The sequence below is a fragment of the Nelumbo lutea genome, chromosome 7, assembly GCF_056320005.1.
Source record: "Nelumbo lutea isolate HS-2025 chromosome 7, American lotus-T2T, whole genome shotgun sequence".
Taxonomy (NCBI): Eukaryota; Viridiplantae; Streptophyta; class Magnoliopsida; order Proteales; family Nelumbonaceae; genus Nelumbo; species Nelumbo lutea.
The window spans coordinates 54840071-54860183 of NC_142690.1; the positions used below are offsets into that span (position 1 = coordinate 54840071).

At 39.5% G+C, this 20113-nt stretch overlaps 1 protein-coding gene across 1 annotated transcript in view; it reads left to right on the plus strand.

The window, feature by feature from the left end:
• The window catches only part of LOC148846454 (alpha 1,4-glycosyltransferase family protein), a 40236-nt gene that overhangs the window by 5514 nt on the left and 14609 nt on the right, over nucleotides 1-20113 (plus strand). The window contains exons 2-3 of the mRNA XM_088955659.1: nucleotides 5699-5848; nucleotides 8851-8985. Coding sequence (XP_088811785.1) covers nucleotides 5699-5848; nucleotides 8851-8985 — 285 coding nt within the window. The remainder of the gene's footprint in view (nucleotides 1-5698; nucleotides 5849-8850; nucleotides 8986-20113) is intronic.

The window sequence follows — 20113 nt, forward strand, 5'->3', positions numbered from 1 at the left end:
TTTTCTGAAGAAGACTCGGATTCTAAGGTTGAGTCCCCTGTTGACATTGGTAAGGAGGATGGTATAGGCTTCGAGGCGGATGAAGATTTGAATATTGGAAGGTTATTTGCCAAGGAGTACACTTTGAAAGGAACTTTCTACTCTTTGCATCTTGCGACAGAGGGTGGAAATAGGAACATGGTTGAGATACAATAGGTTGATGGGGGGGGGACATAACCAAATAATTTGGTGAGCTAGGAAGCCAGTGAGGAAGTAGATGAGGATCATCAGAGGCCAACCGAGGGAAATCCAATGGTGGGAAGCACAAGTTCACTTGGTCCAATCTTCAAGCTAATCCAATTTGCTCCAAGTTGGACAGATTTTTGTTTACTTTGGACTAGAAGTGTATTGGGGAAGTATGGCTTTGAGAGTTTTACCTAGGATGACTTCGGACCATTGGCCTATTTCCATTGCCAAGGAAGATTTTAGAGGGAGTGACCCTACACTGTTCAGATTTGAAAACATGTGGCTCGTCATAATGGTTTTTTGGAGAAGGTCAAGGAATGGTGGGAAGGAAGTCAGCTAAGGGTTAAATGGAAGGGCATGTTATTTCATAGGAAGTTGAAGGATCTGAGAGCCAAAATAAAAGAATGGAATATCCACCAGCTTGGGAGACTTGAAGCCAAATTGAGGAGCTGGATCTTAAAGAAGAAAATGGAACCTTTTGAGTGGAAAATAAAGATTTGCAATGGTCCCTTGAAGTTGGAGGATGTGTTGTTTAAGGAGGAGGTTGGTTGGTGACAAAAAAATTAGGCATAGGTGGATTAAGGAAGGAGATAATAATACTAAAATTGTTCATGCCTTGGCAAGTGGCCGGAAAAGAAAGAAATTCATTTCTAAATTGGAGGTGAATGGTATCATCATCACCCAACAAAGCGAGATTGAAAAGGCTTTTGTGTAATCTCCAGGGGCTTTTTCCCTTTGCCATGTACTTTTCTCAAAAAAAAAAGGGCTTTTGTGGACCACTTTAAATCTATCTTCAGAAGGCCTTTAAGGGGAAGGGTATGATTGGATGGGTTAGAGTGGTCGAGATTATCAGAAGATCTTAAGAAGTGGATTTGGAGGTTTCCAAATGAAAATGAGAAATTATGGCACAAAGTGGTTGCAAGCATTCATGGCATGTCGAGTAATAGATGGGATGCTTGATGTCTTCGTAGGGCTACCTTGGCTGCTCTCTGGAAGGCCATCCATGATGTTTTCCTCCCTACATTCCTAAACCATATCAGGTATGACTTGTCTTCTGGTAGTAAAATCAGATTTTGGGAGGATGTGTGGATTGGGGATACTCCTTTGGGTAAGAAATTTCCTTCTCTGTGTGATTTGTCCGGGTTCAAGGGTAAGCCTATTTCAGGTTTCCTAAGTCAACCAGCTCACCTTCCAGCGTTGAATTGGAACTTTGGATTTAACAGGAACCTTAGAGAGTCTGAACTTCTTGCAGTGTCCGAGCTGTTAGGTTTGGTGAATTCAGTATTCTTGGGGGAAGGTGGGTCAGATTCTAGAATTTGGGGTCCTAATTCTGACGGGTCATTTTCTTGTAAATCCCTTTTTCATTCGTTGGTTGCCACACAATCTTCTCTTCCTTTCCCAATCAAAGAAATTTGGTGCCCTCCTACTCCTCCTAAAACCAGTGCTTTTTGTTGGGAAGTATTTCATGGTTGTATCAATACCTTTGATGTACTTCAAAGGAAAAGACCAAATTGGTGCTTGTCCCCTAACTGGTGTGTCCTGTGTAAGTTGAGTGGTGAGACTGCTTTCCACCTTCTAATATCTTGCCATTTTGTCAGTTTTGCTTGGAATTGATTTACTTCCCTTTTTGGGTGCAGGTGGTCCCCTCCTGATAGGGTGGAAGGCTTGTTCAGCCCTAACGGTATCAGTGGCATGAAAAGGAGGGGTAGGATTATGTGGAGGTGCACTAGAGCAGCAATACTTTGGACCGTCTGGGAGGAAAGAAATGATAGAATATTTGAAGGAAAAGAAAAATGCAGGGAAGCTTTAGTTGAAACAATAACATTGAGGGTGGCACATTGGGTCAGAAGCTTGAAGCTATTTTCAGTTTTTAAGGTCGAAGACTTTTTCAGGGTTTGGGGACTTATTGCTGCCTCATCATCTACGAGACAACAGTTTTTTGAGACTTGGTCTCCTCCAACAGATGGTTGGAAGAAGCTGAACTTTGATGGGAGTTGTGTGGGTAACCTAGGCCCTTCAGGCATTGGGGGGGGGCATTAGAGATGAAAATGGACTCATTATTGCTCTGTACTCCGATCCTGTGGAGGAGGGTGATGTGGCAAGGGCAGAGTTTCTAGCTGCAGCATATGGGGTTGAGAGGCTAAAGAGTTGGGTATTAACAGACTGATCATTGAGGGAGACTGAAAAACGGTGATAAAATGGTTGCAGAAAGGGGAAGGGGTGACTTGGAAGTTGAAGAATGACTTCAGAAGATTTAAATGGATGTCAAGGAACATGTCAATCTAGGTGGGATGGGTTAGGAGATCTGCTAACAGTTTGGTAGATAGCTTAGCAGAGCAAGGGGTTCAAAGAACATATATGTTTTGGGCACATTTGTAATTTTGTCCGGGGTCAGTTTACTTAGATGATTCCTTTCACAGCTTCTTGTTGTATCCTAATGTATTCTAAAGTTTTCTAATTAATGAAAATTTCAAAGTTATTGATAAAAAAGAAGGGAGTTTTGATTTGGAAGAGATCAGAGAAGCAATTTTTTCTATGGATAGATCATAAGTTCTTGGGCCAGATGGTTTCACAATGTCATTTTTTTCAAGATTGTTGGAAGATCCTAAAAAATGATATCCAAGGAGTTTTCAATGAATTTTTCAGGAGAGGTGTGATTAATCCTGGTTTAAACTCCACATTCATTGCCTTAATTCCAAAGAAGGATGATTTTGTTTACCCTAAGGATTTCAGACCCATCAGCTTGATGAATAGCCTCTACAAAATTATTGCAAGGGTGCTTTCTTATAGAATAAGGCATGTTCTCCCTTTTATTGTTTCCCCAAATCAAGGGGCTTTTGTTAAAGACAAACAAATCATTGATCAGATTCTTAGTGCTAATGAAAGTGTTGAAGAAATGAAAAAGATGGGAAAAAAAGGCTTCATTTTTAAACTTGATCTTGAGAAGGCCTACGATTTGGTGGATTGGGATTGCCTCTTAGAGGTCTTGAGGAGTTTTGGGTTTTCTGACGGATGGTATAAATGGATTAAGGGTGTGTATAAGAACTTGTCACTATTCTATTTTGGTGAATGGGAAAGTTGTTGATCATTTCCAGTCTCTTGGGGGGCTTAGACAAGGGGACCCTCTCTCTTGTTTCTTTTTCATTTTGATTGCTGTTGTTATTGGAAGACTAATCTCTTGGGTGGATTCTAGTAATTTGGTGAAGGGCTGGAGAATGGGTAGAGAGAGAGTGCCAATCACCCATTTATAGTTTGCTGATGATACTATCTTGTTCCGTGAAGGGGGAGATAGGAGGTGGACACAGAATTTGAAATTGGTGGTTCAATTATTTGAGAGATTGTCAAACTTAAAGGTGAATCTTGAATCTTGATAAAAGTTGTGCTGTAGGGATCAACATGGATCAAAGGGAGATATCTGATATTGCTAAAATCTTATGTTGTGGGGTGGCACAATGGCCTTTGATCTATTTGGGGCTTTCTTTGTGTGATAATCCAAGATGTGCTAGTTCATGGAACCCATTGATGGAAAGATTTCTAAAAGGCTAGCATCTTGGAAGAAAAGCTATTTGTCTTTGAGGGGAAGAATTACATTGATTAGGTCTACTTTGGCTAACTTGCTTGTGAGTGGAAAATTGGAAAAACTAATGAGGGACTTTTTGTAGGAGCCTGGTGAGGAGAAGGATCATAGGGTTAGGTGGGAGGTGGTGAGTAGGAGTAAGAAATTTGGAGGTCTTGGTATTGGAAGTATCCAGAAGAGAAACATGGCTCTTTTAGGGAAATGGTGATGGAGACTGCCAGCTGAAAAGGACAAATTGTGGGCAAAGGTGATTATTAGCATTCATGGGCTTTCAGCTAATGGATGGGATGCTGGACTGTGGAACAGGGCAACAAGAGCTTCACCATGGAAATCAATCTATGATATACTTCTAGTTTTCCTTCCCTTTGTCAGATACAACCTATGCTTGGGTAACCTTGCCAAATTATGGGAACATGTGTGGTTGGGTGACCTCCTGTTGGAGGACCAATTTCCCTCCCTTTTTAGACTTTCTATCTTTAAGGATGAGCTTGTGTCTTCCTTTTTATTACCTTCTAGCTCAATTTCAGACTATGCATGGAATCTGGGAAATAGGAGTCTCAGAGAGGCTGAATTTAGTAGTGTTTCAGTTTTACTTCACTACTTGGATGGGAATGGCCTTAAAGAAGATAATGAGGTGGTGGCAGATCAGCTCTTTGAGAAGAATGTGGTCTTGGAGTTAGAAAGGAGAAATGATAATCCTTTGGATTCAAAGGCTCATGGGGAGATTTCTAATGCAGTAAGAAGGTTCAAGAGCCAGAGCAACCATCAAACAGCTAAGGTGTCAAATGCTTTTTTCCCAAATTAAAGGGGTTTATTTGGGGTCAGGCCATCAAGAAGGTGAAAAAACAAAGAAGGCAAATAAGAGAGGTAAAGAGTTTCCTCTTCAAACCACCGGAAAAGATGAATGGTCAGGGAACACTTCTGGCCGGCCTAAGCTGAAGCATAGTGTCATAAGTTGTAGGGAGTTGTCATTTGTCAATTGCATGAGGTTTTGCATTTGGTGGGTCATTCATTATCACCTTGCTTGTACTCTTTCTCTTATTTCTTAATAAATTTTCTTTTCTGTTTACTACCAAAAAATGATAATGATTATTGTCCTTCTATATAAACCTTTTTAATTTTTTTACAAGGACCAGACCCACAAATTCCACTTTTAAATCTAGAGAAAATCTTAGTAATATGGACCAGATGATGATTTTTTGGGCCCTTTAAATGTCTACTAATACTTGTTTTTCCATTTTTTGCCAGTGAGTGCGTCTTCAAGGGAGGTCTTTGACTTATTTTCATTGATATCATCCAGAGAAGTTCCCTGCTTCAATTCCTTGCAATAATCCATACCCACCCCTAATCTTCCAACTGTCACCTCATGCATATTTATGGTACTGTGCGTGTATTTTAATCAGCAACAATAATCAAAGAGTATTTACTAATAGTGGAAAAAGGACCCAGCATTTGTAGGAAGGGGCCAGGGGAGGCATACACAGCCGAAGGCTGAAAAACATGACCTATCCTAAGATATACAACTAAGCTTCAAAGATGTATCTCAGGCATGGAGCCCCCCTCTCATATTTTTATTATTTGGTTTTTTTCTCCTTACCTCAATAGAAACTTGTGTTATCATTCCATGGAAAAGTTACTTCTTAATGTTAGGAACTGTACTAAGGTCATTCTTCATGAGGTTTTCTGTCTTTAAAGCCTATACAAACAGAAAATGTGGTAAAGAAAAACTATTATCTCTAGAGTATGAAAATCCATGTTATTTTTTTTTTCTATTTCAACATGCAACGGTTTTTATATGCTTTTTGCTGAAAAGGTCATTTTTGTTCTTATGTATGCTTACATTGTAGAAGCTTATGACATGGATGGATAATGACATATTTGCTTTCTATCGTCCAGATACAAAGTTGCCGTTGCCATGCCAAATCTTGATGAACTGCTGAAAAATACTCCCACCCATGTATTTGCATCAGTCTGGTTTGAATGGAGAAAGACAAAATTTTATTCTATCCACTACAGTGAGCTTATCCGTCTGGCTGCTCTGTATAAGTAATCTTTCTTATCACTTAAAAATAGTCTTTTTAATATTTCACTATAGTTGAGAAAAGTACTGTTTTTTAGCAAGTGGTCCCCAGGATATTTCATGTATAATCTGTCCATACATCTATATTGTATTATGTATAAGATATACCATTTAGATGGTGTTCCAACATGTTTGAGTCTGACAGTGGACACTTTGTGTGAGAAAATGCCAAAGCTCAGGACCTTACCCAGTCTATCCCTCCCAAGACCCCAGATAGCTGGGAATAGACCTCTTCATAGGCTGGGCTTGGGCTTGGCTTCTGTCAAAAATTCTAATAGGTCTGGCTCGAAGCTCAAGCCAACACAGTGTAAAATCGAGCCCAAAGCCCAACCCATTAACAAATCTATCTGGGAACCACATTGGTTAAAAACTGTGGACTGTTTTTCACCAGTTTTCCTTTGACGATATTTGGAGAAACTGGAGGGTGCTGGCCAGTAGCAGTTTTCAGAAGGATAGAACATATCTAGTTTGGGCACCCCCTCTAGAAGAGTACTTAAAATTGAATTTTGATGGAAGTAGTTAAGGAAATCCAGGCCTGTCTGGTGTAGGGGAGGGGTGGTGGGAGACAAGGAGGGGAATATCTTGGCACTTTTCTCAGGACTGGTAGGGGAAGGAAGCTCTATTAGGGCTGAACTACTTGTTGCAATACAATCCAGATTGCTCACCATCTTAGCTTGGTAAATTTGATTCTAGAAGGAGATTCTAAGGTGGTGGTGCCGTGGTGGGATGGCTGCAAAGTCCATATTCTGTTCTTTGGCTGATTTTCTTGCAAAATGAGGGACAAATAGGGATACTTTATACTGGGCTCAGCTGTAATCAATGTTTTAAAACGCGGAGGCGTGACGCGAGGCGTTTCACTACCTAGAGGCGTGAGGTGTAGTTCAGAACGCAAGAGGCATAAGCCTCCCTTTACGCCTCCTTAAGAGGAGGAGGGTTAGGAGGAGGATGAAGAGGAAGGGGGGATCTCATTTTTTTCTTTATTTTTAATAAAAAATCTTTTATATTAAGAAGAATAAAGATGCATACCATGAATAGCTTTCCAAGGAGAGCATTGGAAGCCCTAGGGTTGAGTCCTGCATCCCAACCATTGTTTGCCAATCCATAAATACTAATTATCACTCTATGCCAAAGTTTATCCTATTCCAATGGCAATCTCCTATTCCTAGGCCGCCTTCATCTCTACTTCTAGAAGCCACCTCCCACTTCACTAGGTGGTTTTTTTGGTGTCTCTTGGCTCCCAAAGGAAGTCCCTCATAATCTTCTCTAGCTGGTTTGCCACTTTCACCGGTATCCTAAAGGTAGATAGGAAATACATGGGTAAGTGTATTTATAAAAAAATGGCCTTTTATTTAGATGGTGTTGTAATATGGTTGCAACTTATTAAACTGTAATGTGTTGTACTATGTAATCTATAAAAGTAAAAGATACACCAAAAACAACTAGACGAACTTTTTTTTTGAGAATAGGTAAAGTATGGATTTCATTAAAATATAAAACAGAAACCCTGTACAACTATAGGCTGTAGCAGGGAGAACCAAAGAAAAAGCTAAGCCACTATCCCATCAGCATTTACAAAAGGATTTACATAATCAAAAAAGGAACTAAACTTGAACTGATTAAGTTAAAATGAGCTGATGACCAAGAAAACATTTTGCCCACAAATTTATTCCAAACAGCCACCTCTTGACTGCTCTTTTTCTGAAAAATTTTGGAATTTCTCTCTTGCCATAAAGACCACTACACAACTCCAGGGGTCATTTGCCAAATAACCTTTCCTCTTTATTATAATCCAATCTGCCTTTGAATTCTGTTAGAATAATGACTATAGAAATAAGAGAAAGAGGAGAAGAGGAAGAAGAAGAAGAGGAGAAGAAAATAAAGGAGAGAAGTCTGGTTCGAACAAGAGAGAAAATCAGTCTCTCTCTAGTCAGCCAGATCTATTTATATGTTTCTATTAAATCATAAAAGGACACCTTTGCCCCTACTTAAGTGAGGGACACAAGTACTAACAGAACTTTACACATCAGCAACTTAAAACATAAACATAAAGACTAAAATACCCCTACACAGTCAACATTAACACTCTTTTACTCAGACCTTGTAACTGCCACCCTTTCAAGAAACTCTCCCCTGATACCAGACAACTCTTGTAAGCAAACAGACTGTGTACTTTCACCTAGATGCTATAAGAGAATTTACAATGTAAAAACAAGTGATCAACCGTCTCCTACATCCTGTTACAAAGAGCACACTCCGAAGAATCAATTCCCACTCCTCTCTTGAAAAGGTTATCCTTAGTCAGAATCTTATTTGAATAGGCTGACCATAAGAAAAAAGCAAATTTTGAATGAGTATGCTTGCATCAGATTAGTTTCATAGGATACTATTGATTTTCTTCCCTATTAGGATCAATATTAGTACTACAAAGATTTTGCAGCAAATGAGCAAACCGATCAATTTCCCAATCATTTAGAGCTCTTCTAAAAAGGGGGTTCCAAACACAATTTCCACTGTTGATCTGCAAATAGTCTGCTACCTTTGATTCCTTGTCCACTGCTACAATAAATGGTTCTGGGAAATCGTCTTTGAGAAGATTACCTCCACACCAGAAATCTTTCCAAAACAATTAGACAAACTTACCTCGGGCTGGGCTTGATTTTGGGTTGAACTGGGCCTCAGACTAGGGATCTTAACCAGCTAACTAGCACTGAATAGGCTATACATTTAAATTATTATTTTTGGAGATCCATGACCCGCATTTTGTACTTGTGGAGAACTTGGAAGATGTCCATTGCGTTAAATACTCAATTTTGTCATGTCAAATTTGATATGTTTTCTGGTTTATTATTTATTTTAATTTGCTTTACATGTCTGATAAAAAGGCTTCACTTGCATTTGCATTTGTCAAGATTTTCCTCTGCTCTGATTTGAATTTGAATATTTACATTTACTTTCTTGCATTGCCCAGATATGGAGGACTCTATATTGATTCTGATGTTGTGGTGTTGAAGCGCTTGTCTTCATTTAATAATTCTATTGGCATGGAGGATCAGGTGGATGGAAGTTCTCTCAATGGTGCACTGATGGCATTTAGAAAGCATAGGTACATCAGCTGCTTACCTGTCAAGTTTAGGCAACACGATTTTGGTTGGGTATTTAGTTGCTGACTTGCTCGCATTGCTAATTATGTTATTTGAGTCCTTTAACATAGATTGGTTCCATTTTTTATGTAACTTTTATTTCCAGTTTGTCTATGAATTTCATGTTGTCACTGACTAGTGTCTTTGATTGACTTCATTGAAGCTTAATCTCTAATGAACTCAGTTCTCTATGAATTTCAAACTCTAACTCTCTAAGTGCAAGAGAAAGAAATTTAACCTTTACAGGCAAGAAGTATCTAAGCAACAGGTGCAATGCAGGAGCCACATGGTCAGATATGGAGTTTGTGATTTGTTTCTGCTTTTTTTTTTGTATTTTTAGATAATATGAATATTTTGGTAATTTTACATCTTCTTCCTTAAATTGCTATTTTTAGATAATAGATGTAAAGAGTTACAGCCCTCAGATTTCGACTGGAGTGGACATCTATTTTTAGATAATAGATGTAAATCAATTGATATTAGAATTTTTTTTTTGATCAATAACACTTTCATTAAATCATCAGTAAATCATCAATAAAGGATTTACAAGAGGAAGACAAACACACTTACCTTCCAAGAGCCACAAAGAGCCTCATGAAAGGAAAAAAGAAAAGAGGACACTAAAGTTACAGCTTAGCCCAAAACAGTGAATCCCTTTCTGCCCCTTGTTTAGCTAAACTGTCAGCTAGGGAATTAGCCGATCTTTTAACCCAACATGTCTTAACTTCCATCTCCCGCACCAGCCACTTGAATTTCCTCCTCTCATTATTGTACTTCCATAAACCATTTTGATCTTTAGTCAGCCACCTTATCACCACCTCTGAATCCCCTTCAATTATGAGTTTCTTGATGTTCAACTCCTTAGCTTTCCGGACTCCTTTCATAACTGCAAAGATCTCAGCTCTAAGGGAGTCACTCACTCCAACTGGGCCTGAGAACATGGCAGAGATGACCCCATTTTCGTCCCTAAAAACACCCCCAATCCCTGATTGTCCCGGATTTCCCCTACTACACCCATCAAAGTTTAATTTCAAGAATCCACCAGGTGGGGGAGTCCAAACCACATTCATTTCTGACTTGGTCTGTGTGCAATTTGCGATTTCACCCCACTTCCTCAACATGTCATCCACAGTGTAATCTGTGAATAGTTCCGAAGGTTTCAGCCACTGTACCACCCTAATATGTATGATAGCCCTCAGATCTGCTGCTCCTCTCTGGGTTTCTGAGAATATCCTGGAGTTTCTTTCTTCCCACAGTGTCTAACATACTGCAGCCCTTAGTCCTCTCCACATTATCCTTTCCCTTTTTATCCGCCACCTGAAGAAGGAAGGGGAGAAAAGGCCCTTAGTCTTCCCACAGTCTCCATATTAGAATTATTAGTCTTACATCAAGATGCAAAGAGTTGAAGCATTACAAGGGTGAGTTAAGTAAGGGGAGAGGGTAGTCTTCTTAAGAAACATATTAGTGGTGAATGTACTTGATGAATACGTTTAAGAAAGAGAGTTCTTCCTCTGAAAGTGCTTGGTAGCTTTTTTTTCTTTTCTTCTCAGAATGAAGTAGAAGAGAACTTGTTGAAGATTGGATATTAGAGGATGGATTTCTCATTACATTGTGTTGTTTGATTTGGTAAATGTCCTTTTCTCTTTATTTTTTCTTCAAGTGTGAAAGCCTTTGGGACTTGGGTATAGCTGAAAGTGCTATAAGGTTTGATATGCTCGAGCATAGACTCAACTTATATCTTTTTTTTTTTTATTTTTTATCAGTAACTGAAAAATGATTTGTAAAAGTATTAGGCAGTGTATGCCTTCAGGAGACAATAGTTGATGTAAACTGCTTTTATTATGAATAAAGGCTCAGTTTCTTGTATGGTTACATGTGTTATTAGGTATGTTTCTGTGAATTATCCCTTGATCTACATTATAGAATTATGATAATTGTAATAATGGATTGATAAAAACAATCATAATAATGGTTAAAGACAACCATAATTGGTATGCAGACTATATGTTCTCAACTAGTGAATTTGGGTAACTTGTTCTGACAAGGTTGACACACTTATGAGGAGGAAACCTACCACATGTAATCTGGGAAGTAGGAAGTTCTAATTCAGGAAGAGCTAAACTGGGAAAGTCCTAGCACAATAGAAACTCTCTAGTGTGTAGAGAGATTTCCTGTCGATTTGGGAAGCTGCTATTAGACTTTCCTAATTGCTTTGGGAATCGAATAAGCAAGCTTGTGAAGCTTTGGGAATCTATTTAAGACCTTAACCAGACGATCTGATATTCTTTTTCAACCATTGCAGTTTTTTTTTTTTGATAAATAAATTCATTATCAACAAAAGATAGAGACTGTTACATCCCAACGGGAGGCGTGAGGTGCAGCCTCACCCCTTAAAAGAAAAGAAACAGCACAAAGATTACAAATGGGCCCAATACAACTGATCCCTAGTTACTCCTTGTTTGGCTAAACAATCAACAAATGAATTAGCTTCCTTTCCCACCCATTGTATGATTAAATTCATATGTTGTGTTGCCCATTTGAACTTCTTCAATTCATTTCTATAGCACCAGATCACTGAATCTGTATCTCTAAGCCAACCCACCACCACCTTGGAGTCCCCTTCTATCACCAAACACTCCACCCCTATGTCTCTTGCAATCTGTACACCTTGTAGGACTGCATACAGTTCAGCCTTTAAAGAGTCTCCATTCCCCATCGGTCCTGAGTAGAGTGCTCTCAGATTCCCATCCTTGTCTCAGATCCCTAGTTACTCCTTTTTCACCCATTGCAGTTCAGCCATTAGTGAGAGTAATCTCCTTTGTGCAATTCCTAAAAGTATAGCTTTTCCATTCAAATGATTTGAGGTGTTAGAATCAATCTATTTTCATTCCTTTACTAATTTAATCAGTCATCACTGGAGTTTGGTTTGCTCCTCAATAGTTGAGAAGCTGGTCTGGGATTGTCATAGAATATCCATTGGTTGAGACTTAAGCTATGCCACTTACAGCTGCTTGTTGGGATTGAGAGCAGGTTGCAGTTTGAGGCATGAACACCGTAGTGACCAACTGCACATGTGGTTGGATTTTGCATCGGGTAATCTTCTCTCCTTGTTTTTGGGTCTGAAACTTCATGGTCTACTCTCCAATTCGATCTGGGATTGGCAAATCGTTTTGTCTATATGGCGTGAAACCTGTTCCACAGTTTAACTGGGTTAAATTGGTTTTTTGCACTTAGAATTTGTGTTTTGGGCTGTTTTACACCTTAGAACTTTCAAAAAGCAAAGGAAAGAGGAGCATGGTGTGTGCTTATGTTTTTATTTATTTATTTATTTATTTTTTTTATAGTGAGCAGAATGGAGTACATGGGGTGTCAATTGGACTGGATTTGGTCCAATCTGGTCCAGTCCAATGTGAGTCCATTACAAATGGACCTGGTCGAATCCAGTCCAATGAATATTTTGGACCATTTTGGACCGGTCCAGGGACTGTCCAATCTGTTCAAATTCCTGTTAATTTAGATTGGTTTCAATTCAAACCTGGTCCATTGACACCTATGTTCTTATCTTCTATCAATGGGCTAGATATTGGCTCAATCCAATATAAATTCATTATGGACGGACCAGGTCCAATCCAATATGTCATATTGGTCCGTTCAAATTCAATGTCTTATTGGTCCATTCAATCCGTCCAAATAGATTTTTATTTGGACGGAATCCAACCCAAAACCGGTCCATTGACACCCCTAAGTACAATCATCAAAGCCTCCTCCCCCCCCCCCAAAAAAAAAAAAAAAATCCAATCCTCCAAAAAATGTAAAAGCTAAAAATAACTAGGGAAATTAGACTAAGATAGACCTCATTTCATAAGGGAACTGACTATCAACTCAAAAGGCTATCTTAACCCAAAGTACCATGAGTTAGCCCAAGATAAAAGATAATCCCTTTGGCAAGCTGCCAATGGATTGACTAATAAATGACACAGATCAGAACGAGAAATTCACTCAGGATGCCATCTAGCCTTGCTGATTTAGTGACAGTGACCAGGTGCCCATGGATCCATTTATATCTAGGGGTGCTCACGGTTCAGTTAACCGAGCATATAGTTGAAACTGAACTGGAAGCTCTGTTTTTTGAAAAGTACCAAACCGAAACCGAACCAAATTGACCAGTTAACAGTCAAACAATTAACCGGCTGATTGGTTTGTTTCGCAGTTTTTACGGTTTTTTTTTTTTTTTTCTTTTTTTTATATTGGAAGAAAAACAAGAAAAGAAAACCAATGACTTACCTAGGAGCCAAGAAAGTTACCAACAAACGATTTGATTTTTCATTTTGAGATTCAACAAGGGTGATACTTGCAGTTGCAAACGATATAACAAGGGCATCGTTTCCTTCACAGTTAACACCCCTCTTTTTTGGACAAACTTGTGTGATAAATCAGCGATACATTTCACTAAAGAAACTGAAAATTCTTCCTCACTTTCAAACACCTGCAAGTTCCCCTTCAGTTTCCACCTAAATCTGATCAAATCTCCAACTTTCATTCTTAGCCAGCAAATAGGGGTTTTGATGAAAACCAACGATCATATGACTGAAATATAGGAGGAACAATGTACAGGGGGGAGTCTAACGATGGGAAGAAATGGAAGTTGACAAGGAACGACAGAACACATTTATATTCCATATTTTCACACCCTGGGTTAATGTTAAAGCCTTAAAAGTTAAAGACTACAGAGGGGTAGGTTATGATGAATGAGACTAGAGAGAGGTTAGGGTATTAGGCATGTAAAACAGTTTACTTTTTTGATTGTTTTGACATGACAGTTTGTGAAGTGTATATAAGACTGAACAGGTACGAGAGGGATGTTTTGTTAGGGTGTTGTATTACTAATAGAGAAGAGCAGTTAGTTCCTGCCAACATTATTTGGTGCAAGAATGTTCCCTCAAAAATTCCCTTTTTATTGTCTGGACTGCTTATTTAAACAAAATCCTAATCAGGGATAATCTCCTGCGGAAGGGCATGCTGTTGGACTCAACAGATTGTGTTCTTTGTGAAGGCCACTCAGAAACAGCAGATCATCTGCTGTTACATCGCCGTTTTCTTTTGAGATGTGGTCCAGAGTAGCTCAACCTTTTGAGTTGCAAAGCTGTAGTCCTGGATCGGTAGCACAGTTTATAAGAGGTTGGAGGGGTGGAAGGTCTGAGAAAAAGAGGAAAACTGGAAAACTGATCTGGAACATAGTCCCAGCGGTGGTGTTATGGTTCTTATGGCAGGAGATTCTTTTTTTCAGAATTTTTTGGGAAAAATTCATTCCTGTCTTATGGGCCATTTGTACTTTAAGAATATAGATTTCAGTTCCCTTTTTGTATATGAAAATCTTTTTGTGAAGTAGGGGGGGTATAGTGCTGGCAGGGCAGTTTTACTACCCATCAGTTGGTGATCCTGGGGGTTTAACACTTGAATTATGATTCTCGTGTTGCTTTTTTTTTTTTTTTTAAAATTTTTCGATTGAAATGATTCTTGTGTTGTTTTCATGCAGGTTTTGTTCAAATGGTCTGCAAATATGTGATTAAAAATGTTCATCAGATATTTCCTATACTGTTTTCTAGACCCTCTGGTCAATGATTAGCCTTGTCTCCCTAAATTCATCTAAGGAATCTAGGTTGGTTTTCAACCACTTGCTTGAAAATCCAGGCTTGAAAGCCCCTATTAGGTCTGCAACTTGGTTGTGCCCAACCTATGTTACAAGATAGAAGCAGAATCTTCAGGTAGAGGCAAAGGTGTTTATTTTGGAGGAGACAAGATTGAGAGGTAAGCCTATGCTGAAGATCAGAGAACAATATCTAGCTTCTGTTTACCTTGGGGACTATGTTGTCCATTGGTTCAAAGGTGTTTTAGATTGGGTGATGGAGACAATAAAAGAAGTTTTTTGGGGTAGCTCGATAACCAGGGAAGAGAAAAAATATGTTGCTGAACGAAAACCAATATTAAGGGGAGATTTGTCACTTTAATTGAATATTTTGGGAAGGGTAAGAAGGCTATGGTGTGTTTTCCTGAAGGTAGGAAGACAGAGGGGAATGTTTTTGACATGGGTATCTTTGACGAGAGGAGGATGTAGAAAGAACAGAGAAGTCAGACAAGGGGAATGAACTCATAGATTTGGAGGAAAGGGAACAGGAAGAGAACCAAGTGTCATTGGTTTGTAAAAAAGGTGCTGCAAATGTTGCGGTTGGAAGCGTTAAGGAAGCTTGGAAAGACGTTTTGTGGTGACTGCATCAAAGAAAATAGAAGATGGGGGTGAAATAGGTGATAGGGTGAAGAAGAGTTAAAGCCGAGAAGTACCTTACTTCAAACTCCTTTCCTTTCAAACAAAGCTATGATGGATATATTGGGTGACTCTGATGAGTTGGCAGTGATGCAACTGGAAACTAATCAAGGCACAGTTGTCATAGAAAAGTGGTGCCCTGGTTCAAATTTGATTTCTTCGGTTGAGAACCCTAGGATAAAAGTGATAGGTCTTCCATTCCATGTATGGAATGAGACAACCTCCAAGCTGATTGCGGCGTTGTGGAGGTGTTCTGTTTTCTTTTAACAACACTAGAGACCTTAGGGCGGCAACCATAGATTTACTGGGTGTGAAGGCCGAAGAAATCCCCAGGATGGTTGAGTTGTTCATTGATGGATTGAGCTTCAAAGTGTGGTTGCTTTCTTCTATGGGGGCAGCTCTATGGAAGGAGGGGCTGAAGGTTGAGATGATGAGTTGGCAGGCTTCAACACACTTGGCACTAGGAGAGAGGACGGGTGGGAGCTCTGCAAACTTTCACCTTTAGAGGAAGTTGAACCGTCAAGAAATAAAAAAGAAGGGTGTCAATTGCCAAATCCCACAAACATTTCAAGTCAGGGCTGTTCGTGTCAGGTGGTGGATGGGTTTAAAAGTTATGGCCAGGTTAAGTCAAAAAGCTCAAGCCATTTTAATGAGGGAACTCAAAAGTCTTTTGCTCTTGAACCAGGAAATGAATCGTTGGAGGAAGTGGGACCCAAAATTTTTTAAACCAATTCATGAGTTGGCTCAAGTGATCATGTGGGAGGAAGTATGAGTGTTATGATTGGACCCATGTCATTGAGGCCCAAAGATGTTGGGCACGGAAATAAAACTGGGCCTTTTGTTTGTAACACTTTGACTAGAAACGAAGCCTATGGACCCCTAGATAATTTCCTAATTGACAGGGGAGGTGAGTGTATGGACAGTCCGTCTGGTCTTTCATCGTCCTTGATTAGAGCTCAGCAAGAGGAATGGGGGATGAATGTTAACAGACTTATGTCAGACAATTCTCAGGGAGCTGAGGAGGTCAGATTCGAGAAGCCAATAGAGGAGGACATGGGCAAGTTACATAATTTGGTAGTGGGCAACTTCAGGTTTGTGAGGATTTGAATTTTGACTCTGTTTCTGTTGTCGACAAGGGAGGAGAAGATAATAAAAAGAGGCTGGAGGAAGAAGAAGAGGAAAAGGTGGAGAGGGACGTTAGGATGGATGGAAATGTAGGAGAAGGATCAATTAGGAAAGTAACAGGAAAAGGATGGTTTGGATAAAGGAGTGGATAGAAGGGTTGAATTGGAATGGACTGGGGATAAAGAAACAAGGGTATACCAGAGAAAAAAGAATTATAGAACGAAACCTATTGATGAGGGTTGGGAAAGTGAAGATGCGGTTATGTTGGATGAAACACATGCCATTGAAAGAAAATCTGACTTAGAAAAGGTTATTAACATAGAGGTGGAGGTGAACAAAACACTGGGATTATTTTTGTAGGGGGCGGTTGAGGATTTCGCTGGGAAGGCGTTTATGAAGTGGAAGAAGAGTCTGGAGGGTGTGTGCAGGTTCAGGAAAAGGACAGTTTGTCCCCTGTGGATAAATCTATAGCTGTAGAAGCGGAAAAGGACATAGTTTTGACAGCAGTTTTTGAGAAGGATGCGCTTCTTGAACATGAAAGAATCAACCCATCTTGACCCTAATGGGTACCCTCGACCCAACCCACCTTGACCCTTTTCCACTGACCCTAATGGGTTACTCGACTCATATTGACCCACCAATAGATTGGGTGGGTTCCAAGGTGGGTGGGTTGGGTGGGTCAAATGAATTGGGGCCAAGATTGCCAGCCCTAGGTGGGTGATGTCTTATTACCTTCTTGTAATCTTTTTACTTTGACTAATATATTTGTTTTTTATTTATCTTCAAAAAATGTTCTTACTTTACATTGTCTCAAAAAATTATTTACTATGCTATTAAAAAAAGTATTAGATATATTAAACATTTTGAATGTTGGGTGGAAATCGAGGGATATATATATCTATATATATATATATATCAATTGGTTCAGTTAACCGAAAACTGAACCAACCGGTTCGGTCAATTGGATTTTTCTGTTCGGTTTCCTCAGTTTGGTTTTTCGGTTTTTGATGAGCACCATCTAGCCAATAATCATTTGCTGAACCCCCTTTCATCTTAACTCTGCTTGGACCCAAAGAATTATCAGCCTGAGCTGATGCACTAGGGCCTATATATCTCAACTCAAATCAGATCTCCAGAAAACTACAATGATCTTGCCTTTCTGTTGTATGAAAGCTCCTCTTGAACCTTTTGGTTCTGGGTTCCCAATGGAACACTGATCAAGGTTGAGCTTGGTGACTCCATGTGGAGGAATCCAGCTCTAAACAGCTCAATGTTTGAAGTCTTGTTTTGCCTTCCCAATAGAAACCAACATGTCTGCTGTCACAAGAATTGGTCCATCAAACTTGGCTTACTGCTACATACGTGGAGCTTGGAAGTGTTCTTCATCATTGGTGAGACCTCTAGAGGTTTTCTGAGTGGGAAAAGATGATTTTAATAGATCTTGGTTTCTCATTGGTTACCCAACTCTTGTACCCCCTTGGAGGATGTATTTTGGTGACTGCTTGTTTTTGGTTAGGGAAATTGAATATATTTTCTTCTCTTTGTGAAACACTGAATCATTTTTGCCTTCACAAAGGAGCAGTACCTGAGGAGTTGTTGATTGTTTTCTGAATGCTTGTTTTTTTTTTTTACAGGATGGCAGATGTATTGTAATTTCTATATTGTCTCAAAGAGGATCTGCATGTTATATATGACATCAGAGGCAAAAGAGGGCCTAATTGGCGGGGCTTTGATTTTTGAATTTCAACTTCAAATCCTTGTGGACTTCTATATGATTTCTCTTGTTAGATATGTCTGTTATTGATTTGGGTTTTAATCAGAGGTTTCCATGGCCCTTTATTGTTATGTGATAGTCTCTGTTGTGGATCATGATTTAAGATTTATATCCTCTTCCTAGGTAATCATGGTTTAAGATCTAACAATATGATTTCTCTTTGTTAGATATGTCTGTTATCAATTTTTGTTTTAACCAGAGGTTTCCATGCCCCTTTATTGTTATGTGATAGTCAGTGTAGTGATCATGGTTTAAGATCTATACCCTCCTCCTAGGTGAATAGGGTCATGCTTATCCTTCATGATTGTTCTTCTGGATCAGGGGTTATCTCTTCTCTAAGATATTAAGAGTCGCGGTTGTGGGATTTTCTAGGCTTGTAGGAGTGGTTAGTTCTGCTAGTGCTTAACTCCTATCCTTGACATGAGGGCTATGGATTTCTATCTTCCTCCTTTCCTTATTAGTTTGCCTATTAATGATTGAAGGAAAGAGAGAAAAATCTCAATTACACTGAAACCACATTATACCTGTCCGGGTTGCAACATACTCACATTGGAATCAAGTAATACATTCCAAAACAGCAATTACATTCAGTAGAAGTTCAAGACTGCTATCAGCCTTGAACCCTAATAGATTTCAGGTTCGAAAATAGAAGGAAAATGTAGAGAAGAGAAGAGAGAACTGTAGAACACGAAGGGTTGAAAGGAGGGACAGAATCTGAATGTTCTGCTGCCGCCCACTTCTATTTAGTATTTATAGGTTATGCTCATTACATGGAAAAGACATATCTGCCCTTATTATTTACATAACAAATAGAGCAAAATAAAACTGAAATAAATAACTGAAATAACCGACTGACCACCAGCTAACCCTAGGATGACTAGAACACATTCTACCCTTCCAACACAGTGGGACCATAGCTGTGGGGCCCACATCAGTGTTCTCTACACTCCCCCTCAAGTTAGGAATAAATGTTTATCATTCCCAACTTGGATAGATCCACCTCTAGCTTCTTCCTCGGTATAGCTTTGGTGAGGCTATTTGCTAACTGCATGTTGGATGTGATGTACGGGAGACACGCTTCTTGTGATGAGACCCTCTTTCGTACAAAATGTCAATCAACTTCAATATGTTTAGTTCTGTTATGCTGCACCGGATTGTGTGCTATATTAATAGCCACTTGATTATCACAATACAACATCAGGGGCTTCTCATACTCAATACCCAACTCCTCTAGTAGTGATCTCGGCCATAGAATTTCAGCCACTCCGTTAGCCATTGACCTGTATTTAGCTTCAGCACTAGATCGGGAGACAACACTCTGTTTTTTACTCCTCCAAGAGACAAGGTTACCTCCCACAAGGGCACAATATCTAGAGGTAGACCTTCTGTCATCAATACTCCCAGCCCAATCGACATCCGTATAGACCTCCACCTTCATGTGGTAATTGTTCTTGAACAGTATACCTCTACCCAGGCATTTCTTCAAGTATGCTAATATTCTTTCTGCTCCAAGAAGATGCGTGGTTCTAGGAGAATGCATGTACTAGCTGACAACACTAACTGCATATTGCGAGGGCTCAATGAATTCCACTCTTAGATGACATGGTTGGATTTCTCAGAAGCATAGTGTACTGGGTTTGGTCCCTCTGGATTTGAGGACTTTGACAAAGCCCTGTATAAGCTCAGATAAAATGCCACAATTAGGGAATATCAAGTCAAATTTGAGAGACTTGTGACCAGGGTCCATGGGTACCAGAAAAAGCCCTCGCCGGGTGTTCTGTGAGTGGATTTAGGGAAGAAAACGATTGGAGGTCAAGATATTGTAGCCCACCTTGGTCTTGGCAATGACTAGGTTGGCCAAACTCCATGA